Source organism: Eriocheir sinensis, chromosome 1 (genome assembly GCF_024679095.1).
Source record: "Eriocheir sinensis breed Jianghai 21 chromosome 1, ASM2467909v1, whole genome shotgun sequence".
NCBI classification, from domain to species: domain Eukaryota; kingdom Metazoa; phylum Arthropoda; class Malacostraca; order Decapoda; family Varunidae; genus Eriocheir; species Eriocheir sinensis.
This window is the reverse complement of record NC_066509.1, coordinates 15,219,427-15,237,646: the sequence shown is the minus strand read 5'-3', so window position 1 is coordinate 15,237,646 and position 18,220 is coordinate 15,219,427. Positions and strand designations below refer to the sequence as shown.

At 39.8% G+C, this 18,220-nt stretch overlaps 1 protein-coding gene across 1 annotated transcript in view; it reads left to right on the top strand.

The window, feature by feature from the left end:
* The window catches only part of LOC126995487 (UDP-glucose 4-epimerase-like), a gene marked incomplete at its 5' end in the record, with an annotated part of 31,019 nt that overhangs the window by 9,832 nt on the left and 2,967 nt on the right, over window positions 1-18,220 (top strand). The window contains 4 exon segments of the mRNA XM_050855071.1: window positions 3,014-3,190; window positions 3,319-3,499; window positions 3,803-3,891; window positions 4,794-4,986. Coding sequence (XP_050711028.1) covers window positions 3,014-3,190; window positions 3,319-3,499; window positions 3,803-3,891; window positions 4,794-4,986 — 640 coding nt within the window.

Here is an 18,220-nt window from a genome sequence, read left to right as displayed (position 1 = left end):
TGGAACACACAATGAATAAACAAAAGATGTGCATTCCCATATTTTGAGTTCATTGTTCTCCCTTTGCATGATATTAGCCATGATGTTTCACATTGAAGCAATCCAGGCACATGAACGGACTACCCTCACAGCCAGCACAAAAAGTTGTCACTTTCTTTGCTCTTTTTGCAGCAATTTTCCATCCTTTGTTCGATGAGTCGTCATAATTTGAAGATGGATTGTAGGATTCACCACAAGAATCTTCATCACCAGAGCCATATTCTAGAATGACACTCTTCACATTCTTCGCAGTAGACAAATTGATGGGTTCCATTACCAGTAAAAATATACAAGTAGAATTGGTTTATACTGTATTGTAAGGCAATCAGTTGAACAAATCATATACAGTAGCTTGTATTCATATATATGCACAGAAAAGCCATCTTAAGGCCTGCCCCAAAATGGGTCAGGATGCAACAGATTCATAAAACATTATATTGTTACGGCCTGCCCCTATGTGGGTCAGGCTTTCTGCCGGGCGCAATTACGCTTTACAAGCCATAAGCATAACACCCACCTCTTCTCTGTCCGGTGGTACCGGCAAACTGGAGACATTCATATTCAAATCATCTTGACATCATGGTGGTGGGGTTGCTGCCAGCAGCAAGATATGTGTTAATATATTTTCAGTCAAAACCTGGTAACACGAACACACCATCAGAATCACAGAATTAGGAATACGAAAGTCACTACGTTTTACATTAAAGAGCAATAAATCATTGTTGAGTCACTACATTACATCAAAGAGCAATAAAGCACTGTTGAACAATTAAATCAGTGGCAAGAGATACCATTCAGAAAGACACAATTTTAACTCACGTGTCAGGGTCTATTAATCACTTGTGGGTTCTTTGTTGTATGACCCTTAACCACACTGTCCCTGCGAGAAAATAGCTCTTCACCTCTTCGATGCAAGCCCTCCTCTCCTCCCCAAAGGGAGGAACTCGGCCCCGCTGTGTTGACATCTTGGTGTGGCCATCTGGCCTCACTATACCATCTCACATCACTGCTTTGCATTAGTCCCCCATCTTCACTCCTACAATCCTCCCTATCCTCCCTCAACATCGCTTTTTATATGATTGTATGTACCACATTACAAATCTTATAATCTGTCATAATCAGCCTTAGGGCACTAATAACATTTGTCCGCCTTTGGGCGGCAACATTCCGTTCATTCTAAGAATCATTACTTCTGTGTGAGAAGCTAAATTTCTTGACATTATTTCCACCACTAGTTTTCTTTAACTTGTACTCATGACCTCATGTTCTTCTATTGCCTCTAATCACAGGGCCCTCCCAGACCATATTTTCTAATCAACATTATTGTCGTCTTACATTTTTGTTCTGTCTTACAAAATAAAGTATTCCATCTCTTCATTTGAAAGTTGTGCTTGAAAATGCACCTAGTTTCTCCAGTTCCCTTATTTACTGGTACTTTTTTTCTGTATTGTGACCTGACAACTGCATATTCAAACCTTGATCATATTGATACGAATCTCTGTACCTCCTCCATCTGGGACTGTCGCTCACGGGTCCAGTGGCACGAAGCCCCATGTCCCCTCCACCCGAGGCTTCAGTTTGAGGTGGGGAGAGCTATCTTCATTGCCTTTGGTCTGCACCAAGACAGATTCAGCTCAGCTCCTCACCTGACCGGACACACTCACCTTGCTCCCAGATTACCGTGCCTGTCTCTGGAGAACCATCGTGTGCTCGTTACGTGGCTGTGACTTGTGCGCAAGGACAGTGTGTCTTGGAAGACTTACCGCATGCCTCTGACTGTGACTCGGTTAACAATCCACGCCTGTGTTTTCCTACTTTGTCCTGTAAGCCCTGTTTGTAAATAGACCCTAGTGAAGTGCTTTTAACCATTTCGATGCTTAATACTCACAGCGAGGACTAGTGTAACTTGCTGGTGGTGCTAAATCCTCGCTGCGAGTGCCAGTCGCACTCAAATTTTCCACATATGAAAGTGTTCCAACACTATTTCGCACCTCACAGCATTGCCAATTCAGTGGGTTTTCCACTAAATTTGGTGGAAAATCATATCCTAGCGCGGAAAAATGTGGAAAATCTACGGGCGAGTAACTGGTGGATGTTGTTGTCCAATATTGCAGCATTTTTGCATAGCTTCACCTATCACCTGATTGATTTTTTGACCAAATAGTTGTAAATTTTGCAGTTTTTGTTATTTATTTTGTTTTTTTTACATCAGAGGACACGGCTCAAGGGCAATAAAAAGTATATAAAAAAAAAAAAAGCCCGCTACTTGCCGCTCCTATAAAAGTAAAGAGTAACCAAAAGAGAGGTCAATTTCGGGTGGAGAGCTGTATTGATACACTCTTCTTGAAAGAGGTCAAGTCATAGGCAGGAGGAAATACAGACAAAGGAAGGCTGTTCCAGAGTTAACCAGTGAAGGGGATGAAAGAATGGATTTGGACAGTATAGGGATGAGCATGAGCATTGGCAATACTACCCTGCCAACACCCCATCAAGAGATCTACTCAGTAGTTGCCTCAATATGGCTGACCATCGCGCACGCACGAATGTACGTCTTCACAGGCAACATCCCACAAACATGCCTGTACGTTCGCAGGAGAGGCTAACATAACCGAATCTTTTAGATCTTGGCCTCCTCTTTCCAATGGTGTTTTTGTTTTTAGCTGTGATGAATAGTATTTGAGATACAGCAGTTAAAAGAGACCCCCCTCCCCCCGCTGGGCTGCCCGAGTGCACCTGGGGGGGATAGTCTCGCTGCAAGCGATTAGCAATGAAAGGGTTAAACTAGCTCCAAGTTTCTCTGACTCCCAGCCCGCTCCCCACGTCTCTCCCTCCCCAAGACACGGACCCTGCACTCCCCATCTGCCTACATCTGGCGTGGGTGCAACAATATTTTATGGATGTAAATTGTTGACATTGTGGGTAGATTATACTTTATGTTGCATTTAGTTTCCTGGCATCCCTATTTTCCTTTCAGGCAATGAAGGCCAACAATGTATACCAGATGGTGTTCTCCTCCTCGTGCACAGTGTATGGTGATCCAGAACACTTGCCCATCACTGAGGACCATCCGACGGGTGCCGTCACTAATGTGTATGGTCGCACAAAGTACCTCATTGAAGAAATGCTTAAGGATCTCTCCCGGGCTGAGGAGGTCAGTTATTCTGGGCTTTGCTGCTCGTTCATCCTCAGTAGTACCTGAAATGACATATGGAAATACCATCTCACAGCTTAATTTGTTACCCAGTTAAAAATGTTACTTTTAATGGAACCCATCAACAGAAATGGAACATCATTGCCCTAAGGTATTTCAACCCTGTAGGGGCCCACCCATCTGGTCGCCTGGGTGAAGATCCTACCAAAAACTTCACCAATTTGATGCCTTACATAGGCCAGGTGGCTATTGGCAAGAAGCCCAACCTAACAATATTTGGCAGTGATTACGACACAGCAGATGGCACAGGTGTGTCATGATCTGTTTGATAGTTTGAATATCCTAGTCTACAATGTTTGTCTTTTACACCCATTTGTGAATAATTTTGTTTTAGTATTTTTTACTCCCAATGTTGATGATCAAATACATGCTTTACTACTGTGCTTTGTAACCTTTCAGGCTTTATTAACTACATCACTTTATCAGCCAATTAAAGCTGTGATTAACATAGTTAAATATGTCAGTAAGTCACAGTTGCTGCTGCTACTAGTGACCTTACTGACATCAGTGTGTTGCTAAGAGTGACCCTAGATGTGTGTGTATGTGTGGCAGGTGTCCGTGACTACATACATGTGATGGACCTCGCTTCAGGGCATGTGTCTGCTCTTAGCAAACTGGACCAGGAGCACCTCAGATACAAGGTCAGAATGCTTTTGTTGCAGTAAACGTGCATGCCAATGCTCAGTACCCATTATTTAAATTGAACACTTTACAGTTAATGTGCTTTTCATGAATATTGAGATCTGACGCCAAATGATTTAAGAGCATGTTGGTGGACAGTGTTGTGGGGTAGCCAGACTGGCCACTGAATTGCTCTGAATAGCTTTGCTATCTTAAATGCTCAATATTTCTCTGTAGATTACTTGTATATTGTACCTAAATACATTTTAGTACCTCATGTCAGGATACACATCACATTCAACTGCACATAGTAAGAGGCAACCAAAATAGTCAAAACTTGTGCATAACTGAAGGTTGTGGGGATTGGATTCACCTTTGGATATTTCTCCCTTGAACACTTGTCAAAATGGGTGCAGAACAGCTGTCTGCTCTGTGGAAAAACAATCATCATGTGGTAAAAGTACTTTTTTTCCAGATGAAAAAGTCGACAGCATTTTATTTCACGTTCATTGGATACTAAAAAAATCCATTTCTTAAGTACAGCAGTAAAGTAATGGCTAATCTCAAACGGGGGAGTTTACTTCTTACCTGTATGACATTTTCTGTTTTCCATTTAGCCTCTGAACCTGGGTCTTGGTCATGGGATATCGGTGCTGGAGTTTGTGAAGGAGTTTGAGCGTTTGACCAAGGTTCACATCCCCTATGAATTCGCTGGGAGAAGAGTAGGAGATGTGGCCACTCTAGTATGTGATGGGAGCAGGGGCATGAGTGAGCTGAAGTGGCAGCCCACAAGGAATTTTCAGGTTATGTGTAAGTACAGGTATTCACAACTTATTTATCCCCTTTTTTACTTTCAGACTTTCTCCTCAACTGGGAGTTTTTAGCTCTTATAAAGTAACTTATGCCCAGACATTTTTCACAGACATACAACCTGGGTACAGGGCAGGGAGTTTCAGTGTTGCAACTTGTCAAGGCTTTTGAAGCTGTGACTGATACTAAAGTGCCTTACGAGCTGAAACCTCGTCGTGAAGGAGATATTGTGTCCATGTTTGCCAACACCACTCTTGCCAAGAATGAGTTGGGCTGGACAGCCAAGTACTCTCTAGAAAACATGTGTAAGTCTCCATGAGCCTTCAGGTGCTGTTCTCCCTGCTTTTGGCATGTTTGGGTTATCTCTTAGTTGCTTGTTCCACCTATTAACATGCACCTAACAGTAATCTCCCTTTACTCAAGATTTCATTTCTCTCTTTCCCTAACAGTTAAACATTGTAATCTCTTTTAAAATAGCTCTTCTTTATTTATATGAAGTGACTTATTAACAACTCTCATGAGGTTATGAAGGTATGAACTAGTTTATGTGGTTTTATTTTGCTGTAGGTGAGTTTCCCAAATTATCACATTAATGTTGATGTGCACTTATTGCTCCCCCACCCCCACTCCCACCCACCCACCCAAGAAATCGAGAGCATTCTACTAAAATTTAGCTCATCTCATCACATTACATATGAAATACCTGTATGTGATGATGCAGGTTCCATTCATGAAAATGTTTCAAGTAGATAGTTGGTGCAGGTTGCATACGTCAATACATTTCTTTGTGATAGCCGGACTACTTAGCTGTGTGTGATACGCTAACAAACACATTCAAGCATAGTATTGAGTTCTTCCTGTTGAGTATTGCATGACATTATCTTTGCATGATTTTATAACTACTAATTTGAAAACCAATTACTACACTCGGGGACAAGTGAAAGGAAAGAAATACCAGTAATGTACATTTACAGCACCAAAACAGGTTTCATGAAATACTTATTACACTTGCAATTTGTTACTTTTAAACAAATACTGGAAACTACTTTTTTTTATAAATTCCTTTTGTTTAGTAACTTTGGTGTGTAAATTATTAGCTATATAAGGTTGTTTCAACTAGAAAATAGCTGATTTGTGGTGCCATAAGTTGTATATGAACCAGCTGAAATCAAAGCATAACCATGAAAACTATTTTAGTGCAATAACCAAAGTCATAAAGGGGTTAGAAAGAAAGTTGATTATAATGAGTGTGGTGGTAGGTTCGATAACTTGTAATGTGAAGAGATCATCATGTATTAAATTTCAAATTTTCTTAATAATGTAAGAAAGCAGTTAGTATAACAAACACGTTAAAGTTCCATCTATTTGTTTTTCCATTGCACTGTTCCCCAACAGGAGCTTCCTCTCAAGGGGGTGGCCACAGCAGAAGTGTCTCTTTCCCTGTTTTGACACTCCCTCTTAACACATTCAATTCCTTAACAACCAGCTCACTCACTATCCATTTTATAACACTAAGCTTTATTGGTATAAAATTTTCCTCAAAAAGGAAATTTTAAATACATCTGCATACAATGCACATGCAAAATACACATCTAATGAATTTTGCATTGATTATATGGAGGAATTTCATGACCACCCCAAAAGGTTATTTCCACACTTTACCACATCAACATTTCATTCATGTGGTACTACAAACAGTAATAGTATATTTCATGGTAAAAACAATATAATCTATTGCAAAAGTGAACCACTAAGCACTGTCCTCTTTCCTGCTGTGGCCCAACTAAACTCTTAATCAACTAAGTGTTACAGTAATGGCTGTGTCCCATGATTTCCCTACAGCTTCTCTGCTGATCATGGAGGAAAAGTTTGCAGATAAATCTGCATGCACTAGATGCATCTCTAAAGAGATATGAGGCATACTAAAAATTTAGGATGCCTGCTCTGTTATAACTGCCTCTCATTTGTTTACAAATGTGTATTGTCACAGCGTCAGGCCAATAAAAATTTCAGTGCTGCTCACCCTAAACTGCATTACATAGCCTTGGACAGCATTATGCAATGTCTCATATTGTTCCAATGAAGGCACCCCAGGCATGTACTTCATTAAGAGCAAATATGAATGACTACCCCAGGCATGTAGTACTTCATCAAGAGCAAATATAAATGCATATAAAGGAATAATACCACCTTTCAGCATAGATCACACACAGATACTACTGAAAATGATATCTGTAGGGTGAGTGAGTGTGACCTCTTCCGTATTGCAAGGGTTTCATATCACCACTCCTACATTCAGCATCATAGCTCTTGATACGAGTAACTTAGGCACTCCAAAATGTTTATTATGTCTTGTTGAAAACTCTGGCCTATAGCAGTCAAGTTAAACCCTTTCATTGCTAAACGCTTGCAGCGGGCATTAGACATATTTGCTGGTGGCGCTAAACGCTAGCTGCAACCTCCAGCCGCACTCAAATCTCCCGCGTATGAGAGTGTTCCAACACTAATTTTCACAACACAGGATTGCCAATTGAGTGGGTTCTTCACTAAATTTGGTGGAAAATCTACAGACTAGCAACTGGTGGATGTTAATTGTTGACCAATATAGCGACATTTTTGCATAGTTTCACCTATCACATGACTGATATTTTGACCAAATAGTTGTAAATTTTGCAGTTGGCAATACTGCCCTGCCAGCACCCCATCATCAAGAGATCTACAGTAGTTGCCACGTATAAATGTACGTCTTCACAGGCAACACCCCCTGCCAGTAGTCGCACACGTATAAATGTACGTCTTCACAGGCAACACCCCCTGAACGTGCCTGTACTTTTGCAGGAGAGGCTTACATTACTGAATCGTATAGATCTTGGCCTCCACTTTCCAATGGTGTTTTTGTTTTTTAGCTGTGATGAATAGTGTTTGAGATACAGCGGTTAAAAGAGCGAGCACTAGCGTCACTTGCTGGTGGTGCTCAAAGCTCGCTGCGAGTGCCAGTCGCACTCACAGCAAAAAAACACCCTCAGAACGTGCCTGTACGTTTGCAGGAGAGGCTTACATAACCGAATCTTATAGATCTTGGCCTCCTCTTTCCAATGGTGTTTTTGTTTTGTAACCGTGATGAATAGTTTTTGAGATATAGCGGTTAAAAGAGATCCCCTTCCCCCGCTGGGGTGCCTGAGAGTGCCTGAGGGGATAGTCTCGTTGCGAGCGCTTAGCAATGAAAGGGTTAAGATAGAACACTTTATTTTATATTTTTAAGTAGAACTTTAGTATCATTATTCACAAAATTCATATCCTGGAAAAAAAGAAAGTGAAGCCGTGTCAATATTTGCCACCTCATAGTACACACAACCATTTATTACATCCCTTACTTCCGGTTTCTCCTTTTTCCTTTGCATTGGCACATGAATGATGGGTAAATAATTGCTTACATTATGAGTGGTCTACTAACTTTAAACAAACCAGTCTTTAGAGAAAATTAGTTCACTTTCTTGCATTTCAGTAGCAATCCTTGGTTACTAATACTCTCTGGACTGATGGGTATCACAATTAATCTAACAATTCAGACAAGTGCTGAAGCTACAATACTGGTATTTGAGAAATTCTTTTTAACAACAGCTAAATTGTTGGCTGTTGCTTAATAGTTTTGTTCACTGCTAGCAGGCAGAATCTTTAAATATATAACTAACTTAAAAAAAAATTAAGGAATTTTAAAGATATATTCTAGGAGTCTAGAGAATGTGTTATTTTCAAAATCTAAAATATGAAAAGTTTGAAAATCTAAAATATGAATAAAAGTTTCAACACTAAGTCATGCTTCAAAGTTAGAGAAATTGAGAAAAAAATATATAGGGATTAGTTAGGTTTAGCAGGCAGGCTGAAATATGACAATAAGAATGTAGTGGAGCCTCTTTTAGCCAGGTTGACATACTCTTGAGTGTGGTCACCTTTAACAGTAGACAAAATATGGATGCCACAAAAGGCTAAGTACCTTCTGGGTTGTGTTGATGAGCTGTACAGTATAGTCCCATCCATTCTGGGCCTTAGATTGTGTGATATGCAGGAAAACTCATTGCAGAAATCGGTGTTCAAACAGAAGGGTGACTACCCTACTTTCCAACATGTAGGGCCCTGTTGCCGGCATTACTGGTTTCTGTAGCAAGTTGCAAAACATTGCATAACTTTGGGCCTATTTCGGATGGGGCTTAAAAGTCCAGTAATCCAATTAGCAATAGTGATTTGATTTGTTTTCAAACTATCTATTGGGGCATCTTTACTCAGTTTAAGTATATAGATATGTGTATGAGTAATATGAAACATTACTATAGGTAGTTTTTGCATACCTTAATGAATAGAATGCTTAATGGATGATTTAACTTAGTGTTGAGCTAGATGACTATAGTCAATTCAATCCCAAACTTGTACCACTTTGCAATTATCTTGAAACTTTTAATTTATTGTGTAATGACATTACATGCTTAATATTTGTAGCATCCTTTTGAGCAGATCCTGTCACTGTTTTAGGTGGCAAATTAGGTTTCCTAGCCACTGTCCAAGGGAATGTTTATGTAAAAAGAAGCACAAAGCTAATTCTGCTTTGTTATGCTCTTGATGCTGACTGGTTTGATGCCCCAGACAAACAAAACAAACGATCACGATTTGACTTGTACAAGTTTATGAGATCAGTTTGCCTATTTGTATTTTTTTAATTTATTGATTCATGTCATCCAGAACTCAGAGCTTCATTATCATGTGATATGATTTCTTGTTTCAAGAATTTAAGCTGTTGGGTTTGGTTCATAATTTCCCGACATTACGAATTTAAACTACCGAGATTTTTGGATTATTGATTCTTTACTTTATGTTCAAAGGTAGAGAGAATGGCTGTTGGATTGTATGTCAAAATGACTGCAAATGATTAGCAGGTAAACATGGTGAAAAATGTCATATAAAAATAGGTGTATGAGATGATTTTATAGTAATGATATTTAGGTTTTGGTGGATCTTCTTTGCCTCACATACACCTGGTTCTCCATTTTAGGGTATATTCAGTTCTGAATACCCAGTTAAAAAGGAGATGTTAGGGTTTCAACTCCACTTACAGCTTACTCCATCGATGCAATGCTGTGTCAATAGGCTTTCAAACTAATTATGAGTGTCTGTTTCATTCATTGGTGAATGCTAAAGTAACATATCAAATGTAGATTTTTTTTTTTTTTTTTTTTTTCACCTAGTGGGCAAGTAGCAATGTCATCACAAAGCCTTTAATCTTTTAAGGAATTAGAATTTTCCTTTCAAGTAATTAAAGTTAAAGCTTAGTCTTTTTCCCTTTTTCCTCTGTCTGTAGATACATCTATCTTGAGCTTACTAACATTGGCATCATGGAAACTCTTGGAACTATATTTGTCACTAAGTTTCTGAAGTGATAAGTGATCGTGTGTTGAATACAAAGCTTAACATACACATTCCATTCCCAGGATGTGGGAATGTAGAGTACTTTTCAACATTTCCTGTATATTATACTAGGCAAATGTAATGAAAAGGAAAAGTATTTAAAATATTTTTCATGTTTTCTTCTAATCTGAAAAATATCTGAATTCTCTGCTTTGGAGCAAAGGGTCCCATTCTAACTACTTACCAAACAGAGAGCAAGAAAAAGTGTGTGTGTGTATGTGCCATTTGGGAGGAGGGCTAGAGAATGGGGAACATGGTACAATAGTCTGCATATATAGCCAACCACTATAGTCAGTGTCACAAAAGCTGGCAGGGATAATCCTTCAGGGATGGACTCGCAGCCAATTTTTACATTATGACAACATAAAATCACTACACATTAGGACTAAGTCAGGACTAAAAATATACCAAAAAATCTTACAATAAATGAGTTAATGAATGACATTGTGTAGACTAGCCTAGCACTTTGTAATAGTAGGAAAAGTAGGGAAAAAGAAGTCTATCCTTAACCCTTAGAGTATGGGTGGCGATATATATCTCTGGATGTTGTGCACGGGGAAAATTTAGGCATTTAAAAGAGGTGGAAATGGTGTCTTTCTTCTTTCCAATAATTGTATATTCATCTAGTATATATGGTGGTGTAATAAAACTCCTAATAATAATAAAAAAGTTATGACAGCCGAAAATATTGCGCATTTTCTCGTGGCCGTGACGCGTCGCGTGGAAGCACCCCACACTCTCTCTCTCTCTCTCTCTCTCTCTCTCTCTCTCTCTCTCTCTCTCTCTCTCTCTCTCAACCTACTTGCCCCTCCCTCCTCTGTCAGTGTTACTACCATAGCCGTCATCAAAGTCACTGTCACTTTAATTCGCCCGCACTCTACTTCCGCCCGGAGCAGAGGAACTGCTTGACGCGTCACGAGACATGACAGATGTATTCCGAACAAGAGTGGAAAATGATCTGTGGCCTTTGGTAGGCTGCACGCTGGAGACGAATGAGAGTGTGTACAGATGCCAGATGCCTCCACCATTCTTCTGAGTCAAGAACTGGCGGTTTATTTGAAACGCAGGGAGCGTAGAGTGTGATGATTATATATATATGATCCCCATACGGGTGGGGCGTGTGGTAGCGCACTTATATATACGATCGCCGTAATCTAAGGGTTAACAGGCACTAAAAATATCAAGCTTACAGCTTCAGTCGCTGGAAATTGTATGTTTATGTGCAGTTCCAACTTAGTTTTGTTAAGAATGTTGTTTCAGATTTTTCTATAATAGTTCAAAAGGTCAATATTTATCAATAAGGGTATTACTGCATAGTTTCTATCGTTGCAATCAAAGCTACCTTACAACTCAAAAAGGGTTTTGGTGGGAATACAAAGTCAACTTCATGCACATTAGAGCAAGTTAAAAATTGGCCAATGAGTGCACAGCACCATCACCCAAACAATGAAACCAAGTCTGCGAGCCCCTCCCAGAAGGATTATCTCCACCAGCTTTCATGACCAATCTACTATAAAGTCTACACATATGAGGCATCTATAATAGAAAGGGCAAACTCCACAGAAGTTAGTTTTGAGAAAACTCCAATATTAAATGTGCTACACTATCCCTCACCAGGGCAGGGGAAGCCAGATTTGGCATGCCTTCTTTATCTGCTCTTTTTACTAAAGCAGTGGTGAATCACCATCTCTTGGCACAGGAAAAGTGTTTCATTATGGTAGTACAGTCGTCCCTCAAATAGTAGGGGGGTTAGGGATCCAGGACCCCCGTACTATTCGAAAATCCGTATAAAATTAGTGCTTCCCATAGAAACACTCCCTGGGCTGCGTTTGAGAGGGAATCGGAATCGGGACTATCGGAACGTCCCGAGTGCTCTCAAACGCGTGACGCGGCAGCACAAGTTGCCAACTTGGCACGTCCACTGGCTCCTGGCTTTGAGAGATGGAGCGTCTTCGTGCTGTGATGACGTCATCACCAAATATGGCGGCCCAAATAAACACACATAAGTGTTTCCATTGCATTTCATCTCTCTGTACCACCATAACCACTGGAGCTTCCTTTTCATCTTCTGTTGTAAGGAGTTCATCAGCCAGGACAGCTAGTAATGCATGTTAAACATCGCCAGGGGTGGTCTGGGTGCCCGAGATGTCTCAACTCGCTCTCTCAAACGCAATGGCAGGAAGATCAGCATACGCCATTTTGCTGTGAGTGAGACGCCGTTACCATAGCAACGACGAGGCTTAGTAAAAGGACGGTCTTTATCTTTACTCTTGCAGCACTCTTGGAGCATCGGCAGTTACTGCGGCAAGAATTTATTTTACACTATGATAGATACAGCAAACACTGCTCTCATTCACGTGGTATGCTCTCCCTACCGCAACATAACTTCTCCTAAATTTGAATTCTTCTGCAAGGTGAACACCTTTCTCAAACACTTTGAGGTACTTTCAGCAGGTGTTTTGGTAGAACAGTGTTGCCACTCACTCCATGGCTACTTGGTGTGACGAGCAGGTATGGGTATGGGTTAAATTTTGCACTGGCAGTTATTATGAAATAATCTGCTAACTGTGTCACAGGTCATTAAATGATTGACTTTTCAATGCCTGTTGTACACCCACTGCCACAGCTACAAAATAGCTCGCAAAGAGAGGTTCAACTTGCTTACTGTTTCTATAAATCACTCACCGCTCACAAAGATCACAAGTGAACAAACTAAATCAAAACTAGGCAAATTAATGTTTTTCCTGCTGTATATTCCCCCAGTGCGCATGCATGGTGGACAGTAGAGTGACTTATTTCTGTGAGGAGGTATTTCTCGCAACAGCGGCCCATCCTAGCTGCCTCCCTGTCCCATCTTGCGCTGCATATTTCCGCCGTCCCACACTATATGCCGAATAAATTGAAACTAACCAAACCTAACCTACCTAAGAGTGACCTCTTTAACACGTTACCTACGTCTTGGGCCACCAGTGCACCACTGATTACATTCCTTCCTTGGGAGTTGGTATACTGGTGGCACAATGATGACTTAACAAAAGTAAGCATTCAGTGTAATTTTTCTCCTGTATGAAAGTTAACAACTTTCTTTCACTGTTAATGCTTTTTATAGCAGACATCAAGAAAAGCATAATGAAACATAATGTGGTAAATGCTTGTTTATTTTGTACCAATAATGAACTTCCAAGGCTAATTAATATTTTCATTTACACATAAAAAATGTTGTAAAATGCAAAATAAACAGTAAAACACAGTCCTGCTGTGCGGAAGTATAGCTTGGAAATAGAAAACCGCTTATATTAGTATATAACTTTAACATATTTCAACTTTTGTGAATGTACTTCCCCTTTAACATATTTCAACTTTTATGAATGTTCATTTTTATAGTGGAAGAAAATGGAACATTCTGCTCTTTTTTCTTAACAATTTCACACTTAGTTTGATAGTAAGAAAACATTAAATAATAATAAAACTAAAATTAGCAACACTGGTGAAATAATTTTCAATTTCAATTAAATTAATATCCTTCTGACACAGAAAAATAAAGATCTATTTTTAAGCTTTTTATGCTTTGTGTTTCCCTGCAAATATATTTGCTTCAGTGACAAGTATGTATGTCTAAAAGATTATCAGTTATATAATTCATACATCTCAATGCGATGTGGTTTACCTTTAACTGAGTTTATTTGAGGCAAAATAGCCACCTCTTCTCTACCACTAAAGGTATAGAATGGATCGTATTGGCTATACAGGCAGTGCCACATGTGGCCACTCGGTGAACTGTCAAAGCAGTACTTTCCATAGAACTCAAGTTATGTACTAGAGTGCATCTGAGGCTGCCTCCAGGATACAAGGCCTTGGTGCCCCCACCACTCCATGCCAACGACCGCACACACTTTACTCCTACCTGATTTCCTGACTCTACTATTTGACATGGAGAAAAACTGAAATTGGGTAGGAGTTAAGTGTGTGCAATCATCGGCTTGGGGGAACGGCAGCATCATGGCCGTGTATCCCTGAGACAGCCTCAGACGCACTCTAGTCTATAACTTGAACTTTATGGAAAATTTAGCTTGGAGTTGAGTGGCCACATGTGGCGCTGCCTATACAGCCAATATGGTCCATTGCTGTTTAGAAAAAAACAGGCCCCATGTCAGTGAGGGTGCAGAACAGTGATTCATCAGCTCTCACTGAAGGGAACAAAATCTTCATCTGAGCTTTCTTCTACGTCATGACTGCCAAAGCCTAATTTAGAGGGGTCAAGGCAGGCTATAGCCCCTCCCAATGTTTTCTATATCAGCCTCAAAATGTCCCAAAAAGTTTATTTTTCTAGTGATAAACACAAACAATACATGGATAATATTGATGAGATATTGAGAAGATAGGTTATTATTCAATATTTACAAGTGCCTGTTCTCCATATTTCGCTTATCTTTTAACATTCTTACTCTACATACGTGTTCAACAAACCATGGAGCACATTCGTTTGAAATTTCACACTTCCTTATGTTTTAAAAATGTATTCAAATATTACAACAACTAGATTTATGATGTAGAATAATAATTAGAGAAATATGATGCACAAACTTTATACCCATTACACCTCTGAATGTCGCTGTCTCTGCCATGTTTGCTTACATCTCTAAGCAGTACCCTCAAGTCTATAAGAAGGACCAATTCTGGTAGGTCCCAGCAAATATTAAGGATTTTAAATGTAAAGTATTGGTATTTGATTTTCTAAGGGGTCATCCGTTATAAGTGGGTCCATTACATCGAGGGTTTACTGTACATAAAATTCTATTTTCTTCTGGTGGCGAGTTCACTGTTTCTATTCTGAGTGAATTACCTGCTATACTCCTGTACTCCTACCTCAGGCTAAGACAAACAGAATTGGCCAACACTAGTTTGTTACTTAGCTGTGAGTTAGAGAGAGGTCTGGAAGAAAGATGTGGAGTCATCAAGTAGAAGCCCAGATGGTGGCAGAAGGCTAGGTTCGGTCCATCCAGTCCAAATGGAAAGCAGATAAGGTACAAGGTTGGGCTGGGTGGTCAGGCACGAGACTGGGCTTGGTCTGAGAATCTGACGCTAACAGCTTTTTCTTCGGTTTACTTTTCAAGTTATGAGAATAGTTGACAGTGCAGGCGAATATATTCTTGCTATAAAGTCTAGTAGCAGAGTCGCATTGGCTATTAGCATCACCACATCAACAGACGCCATGTCATCAATTGAACCCCCGATGATATTTCAGAACACACAACACCACTTCTAATTATTTTGTAGTATTGAATTGTGGCGTTCCCTGCTAAAGTGAAGCAAGCGACACACACAAGAAAGAAAACTGATCGAAGTTGCGTGATCATTGCTTATCCATGCCATGAATCAAAACTGGACTGGAAGCAAGGCAAGTGACATGCAGAAGAAAATGAGAAAACGGGGACTGCATTAATTTTGATCATTGTTGTTTCATGGATGCCTTTGCCTTGAATCAACACCAGAGCAGTTTGGCAGTGATGCTGTCCCCCCCCCCCCAGCTGCCAACCACAGTTTACCGTAATATAAAACAGAAATAAAAATAATTGGAGAGAGCGTAAACCTTGCCTTGAGAGAGAGAGAGAGAGAGAGAGAGAGAGAAAATTACATGGATAACCAGACCACACAGGCCCTAAGGCCTAAACTAGGTGGTCTGTCCTAAACCTAAGTGACAGTTGTTATGCGGCCACCATAACACTGAAACTGACCTATTGAACATTTAGATGGAGGAGATAGCGGTCAAGATTATTCTTAAACGATGCAATCGAGTTACACTGCACCACTGATGGTGGTAATCTGTTCCAGTCTCGAACGACAGCATTAGTGAAGAAGAATTTTGTGCAATCTGAATTAATTTGTCTACATTTGAGTTTAGCGTCATTATTTCTCATTCGCGTCGAATCATCCACCACAAACAGCTTGGTCGCATCCACGTTGGTAAAACTGTTAAGTATTTTAAAACACTCGATCAGTTTTCCTCTGAGGCGACATTTTTCAAGAGAAAACAGGTTTAGCCTTTCCTCGTAGGGTTTGTTTCTTAATGAAGGAATCATCTTGGTTGCTCTATGCTGAACACCTTCTAATTTAGTAATGTCTTTCGCATGGTGGGGAGACCAAAACTACTCGCCATACTCCAAATGAGGTCTGACGAAACAATTATACAAAGGTAGTATAACATCTTTATTCTTGAATGAAAAATTTCTCTTAATCAAACCCATCATCCTGTTTGCTTTTTTAACGGACTCGTTGCACTACTGGGAAAACTTGAGGTTAGACGCAACTGTGACACCAAGATCTTTGCCTGAGTGAACGCCTTTAATTTTAACGCCGCACATTTCATAGTCCTTTATATTTCTAGATCCAACCTGCAGAATCTGGCACTTGTTTATATTAAAAGGCATTTCCCATTTTACTGACCAATCTGATATTTTGCACAAATCTTCTTGTAGGCTCCGCCTGTCACATTCCGTAAATACCGCATTGCCGATTTTCATGTCGTCCGCAAATTTACTAATGAAATTATTGAGACCAAGGTCAATGTCGTTGATGTAAATGACGAAGAGAACGGGTCCTAGGACAGAGCCTTGGGGGACACCACTAGTGACTGGCATCCACTCAGAAGTCACTCCATTTATTACAACTCTTTGCTTTCTATTGCTTAGCCAGTGCTTGATCCATTCGTGAAGCTTACCCCCAATGCCTATTTCCTTGATTTTATGAAGCAACTTGAAGTGTGGAACTTTATCAAATGCCTTCTGGAAGTCCAAATAAATAATATCAAGTGATTTAGAAACATCATAGACTGCAAAAAGCTTGTTATAGAACGTTAATAGATTCGACAAACAAGATCTGTTGTTACGAAAACCATGTTGCGAGTCCAGCAGGATTAGCGAATTACACTATAAGTAGTTAACTACTTTATCTCAAATAATTGTCTCAAATAATTTACCAATAATTGAAGTTAAGCTGATTGGATTGGCCTGTAATTATCCGGTAATTTTCGGTCGCCTTTTTTGAAAATGGGTGTTACATTAGCCATTTTCCAATCACTAGGAATGATACCATGGTGCAAAGACATTAAACAGCATTGTTAAAGGTCTGAGTATCTCTCTTGATATTTCTTTAAAGTAATTTTGGATATATTTTATCAGGTCCTGGACTTGTGTTAGTTTTAAGTGACTGCAGCGCTTTGAGAACCTCATCTGTACTGATTTCAAAGTCAGGGAGGGTATGACTGGGATTTTCAATAGTGTTAGGAACACCAGCATTATCGGTAGAATTACTATTAAAAACCGAGGCGAAATAAGAATTTAACGTGTTCGCTATGCGTTGGCTGTGTCACAATATTGCCCAAATTATCTGTTGATGGGCCAATCCCACTTCAAATCTCTTTTTTGTTGTTTATATATCTAAAAAACTTTCAGGATCTGACTTGCAATTTACCGCAATGTTTACTTCGTACCTCCATTTCGTTTGTATGATTAAACTTTTGACTTGTCGTCTTGCTTCGTAGTACTGTGTACTGTTTTCAGTAGAGCTATCGGTTTTCTTTTGCCTATATAACAAGTTCCTCTTTTGGAGAACAAGTTTGATTTCATTATTAAACCACGGAGGATTTTTTACTTTTTGGCGCTTTTCACAAGATTGCACAAATTTATTTTGATCAGTTAGTAATCGAGCTTTAAAGCCTTGCCAAGATTCTTTGACGTTGATGTTGGATACTAATTGAAAGTTCGTTAATGACTGTCTTATTCTTTCAAAATCCACTCTTTTAAAATTGGGAACCAATACCTTATTCTCTGCAATCCTTGTTTGAACTCTTATGTCGAGACGCACCAGTCTATGATCGCATGATCCAAGGTGTTCGTCAACGCTAACATTGTCAACTAAGTTCTCTTGGGTTACTAATACAAGATCAAGAATATTATTATCGTGCGCTGGTTCACTAACCATTTGGCTAAGGCAGTTATTTTCAACGAAGTCTAACATCCTGTGCGATTCCCCCTCGGATCCCGTGAGAGTCTGCCAGTCCATATGCGGTGGATTAAAATCACC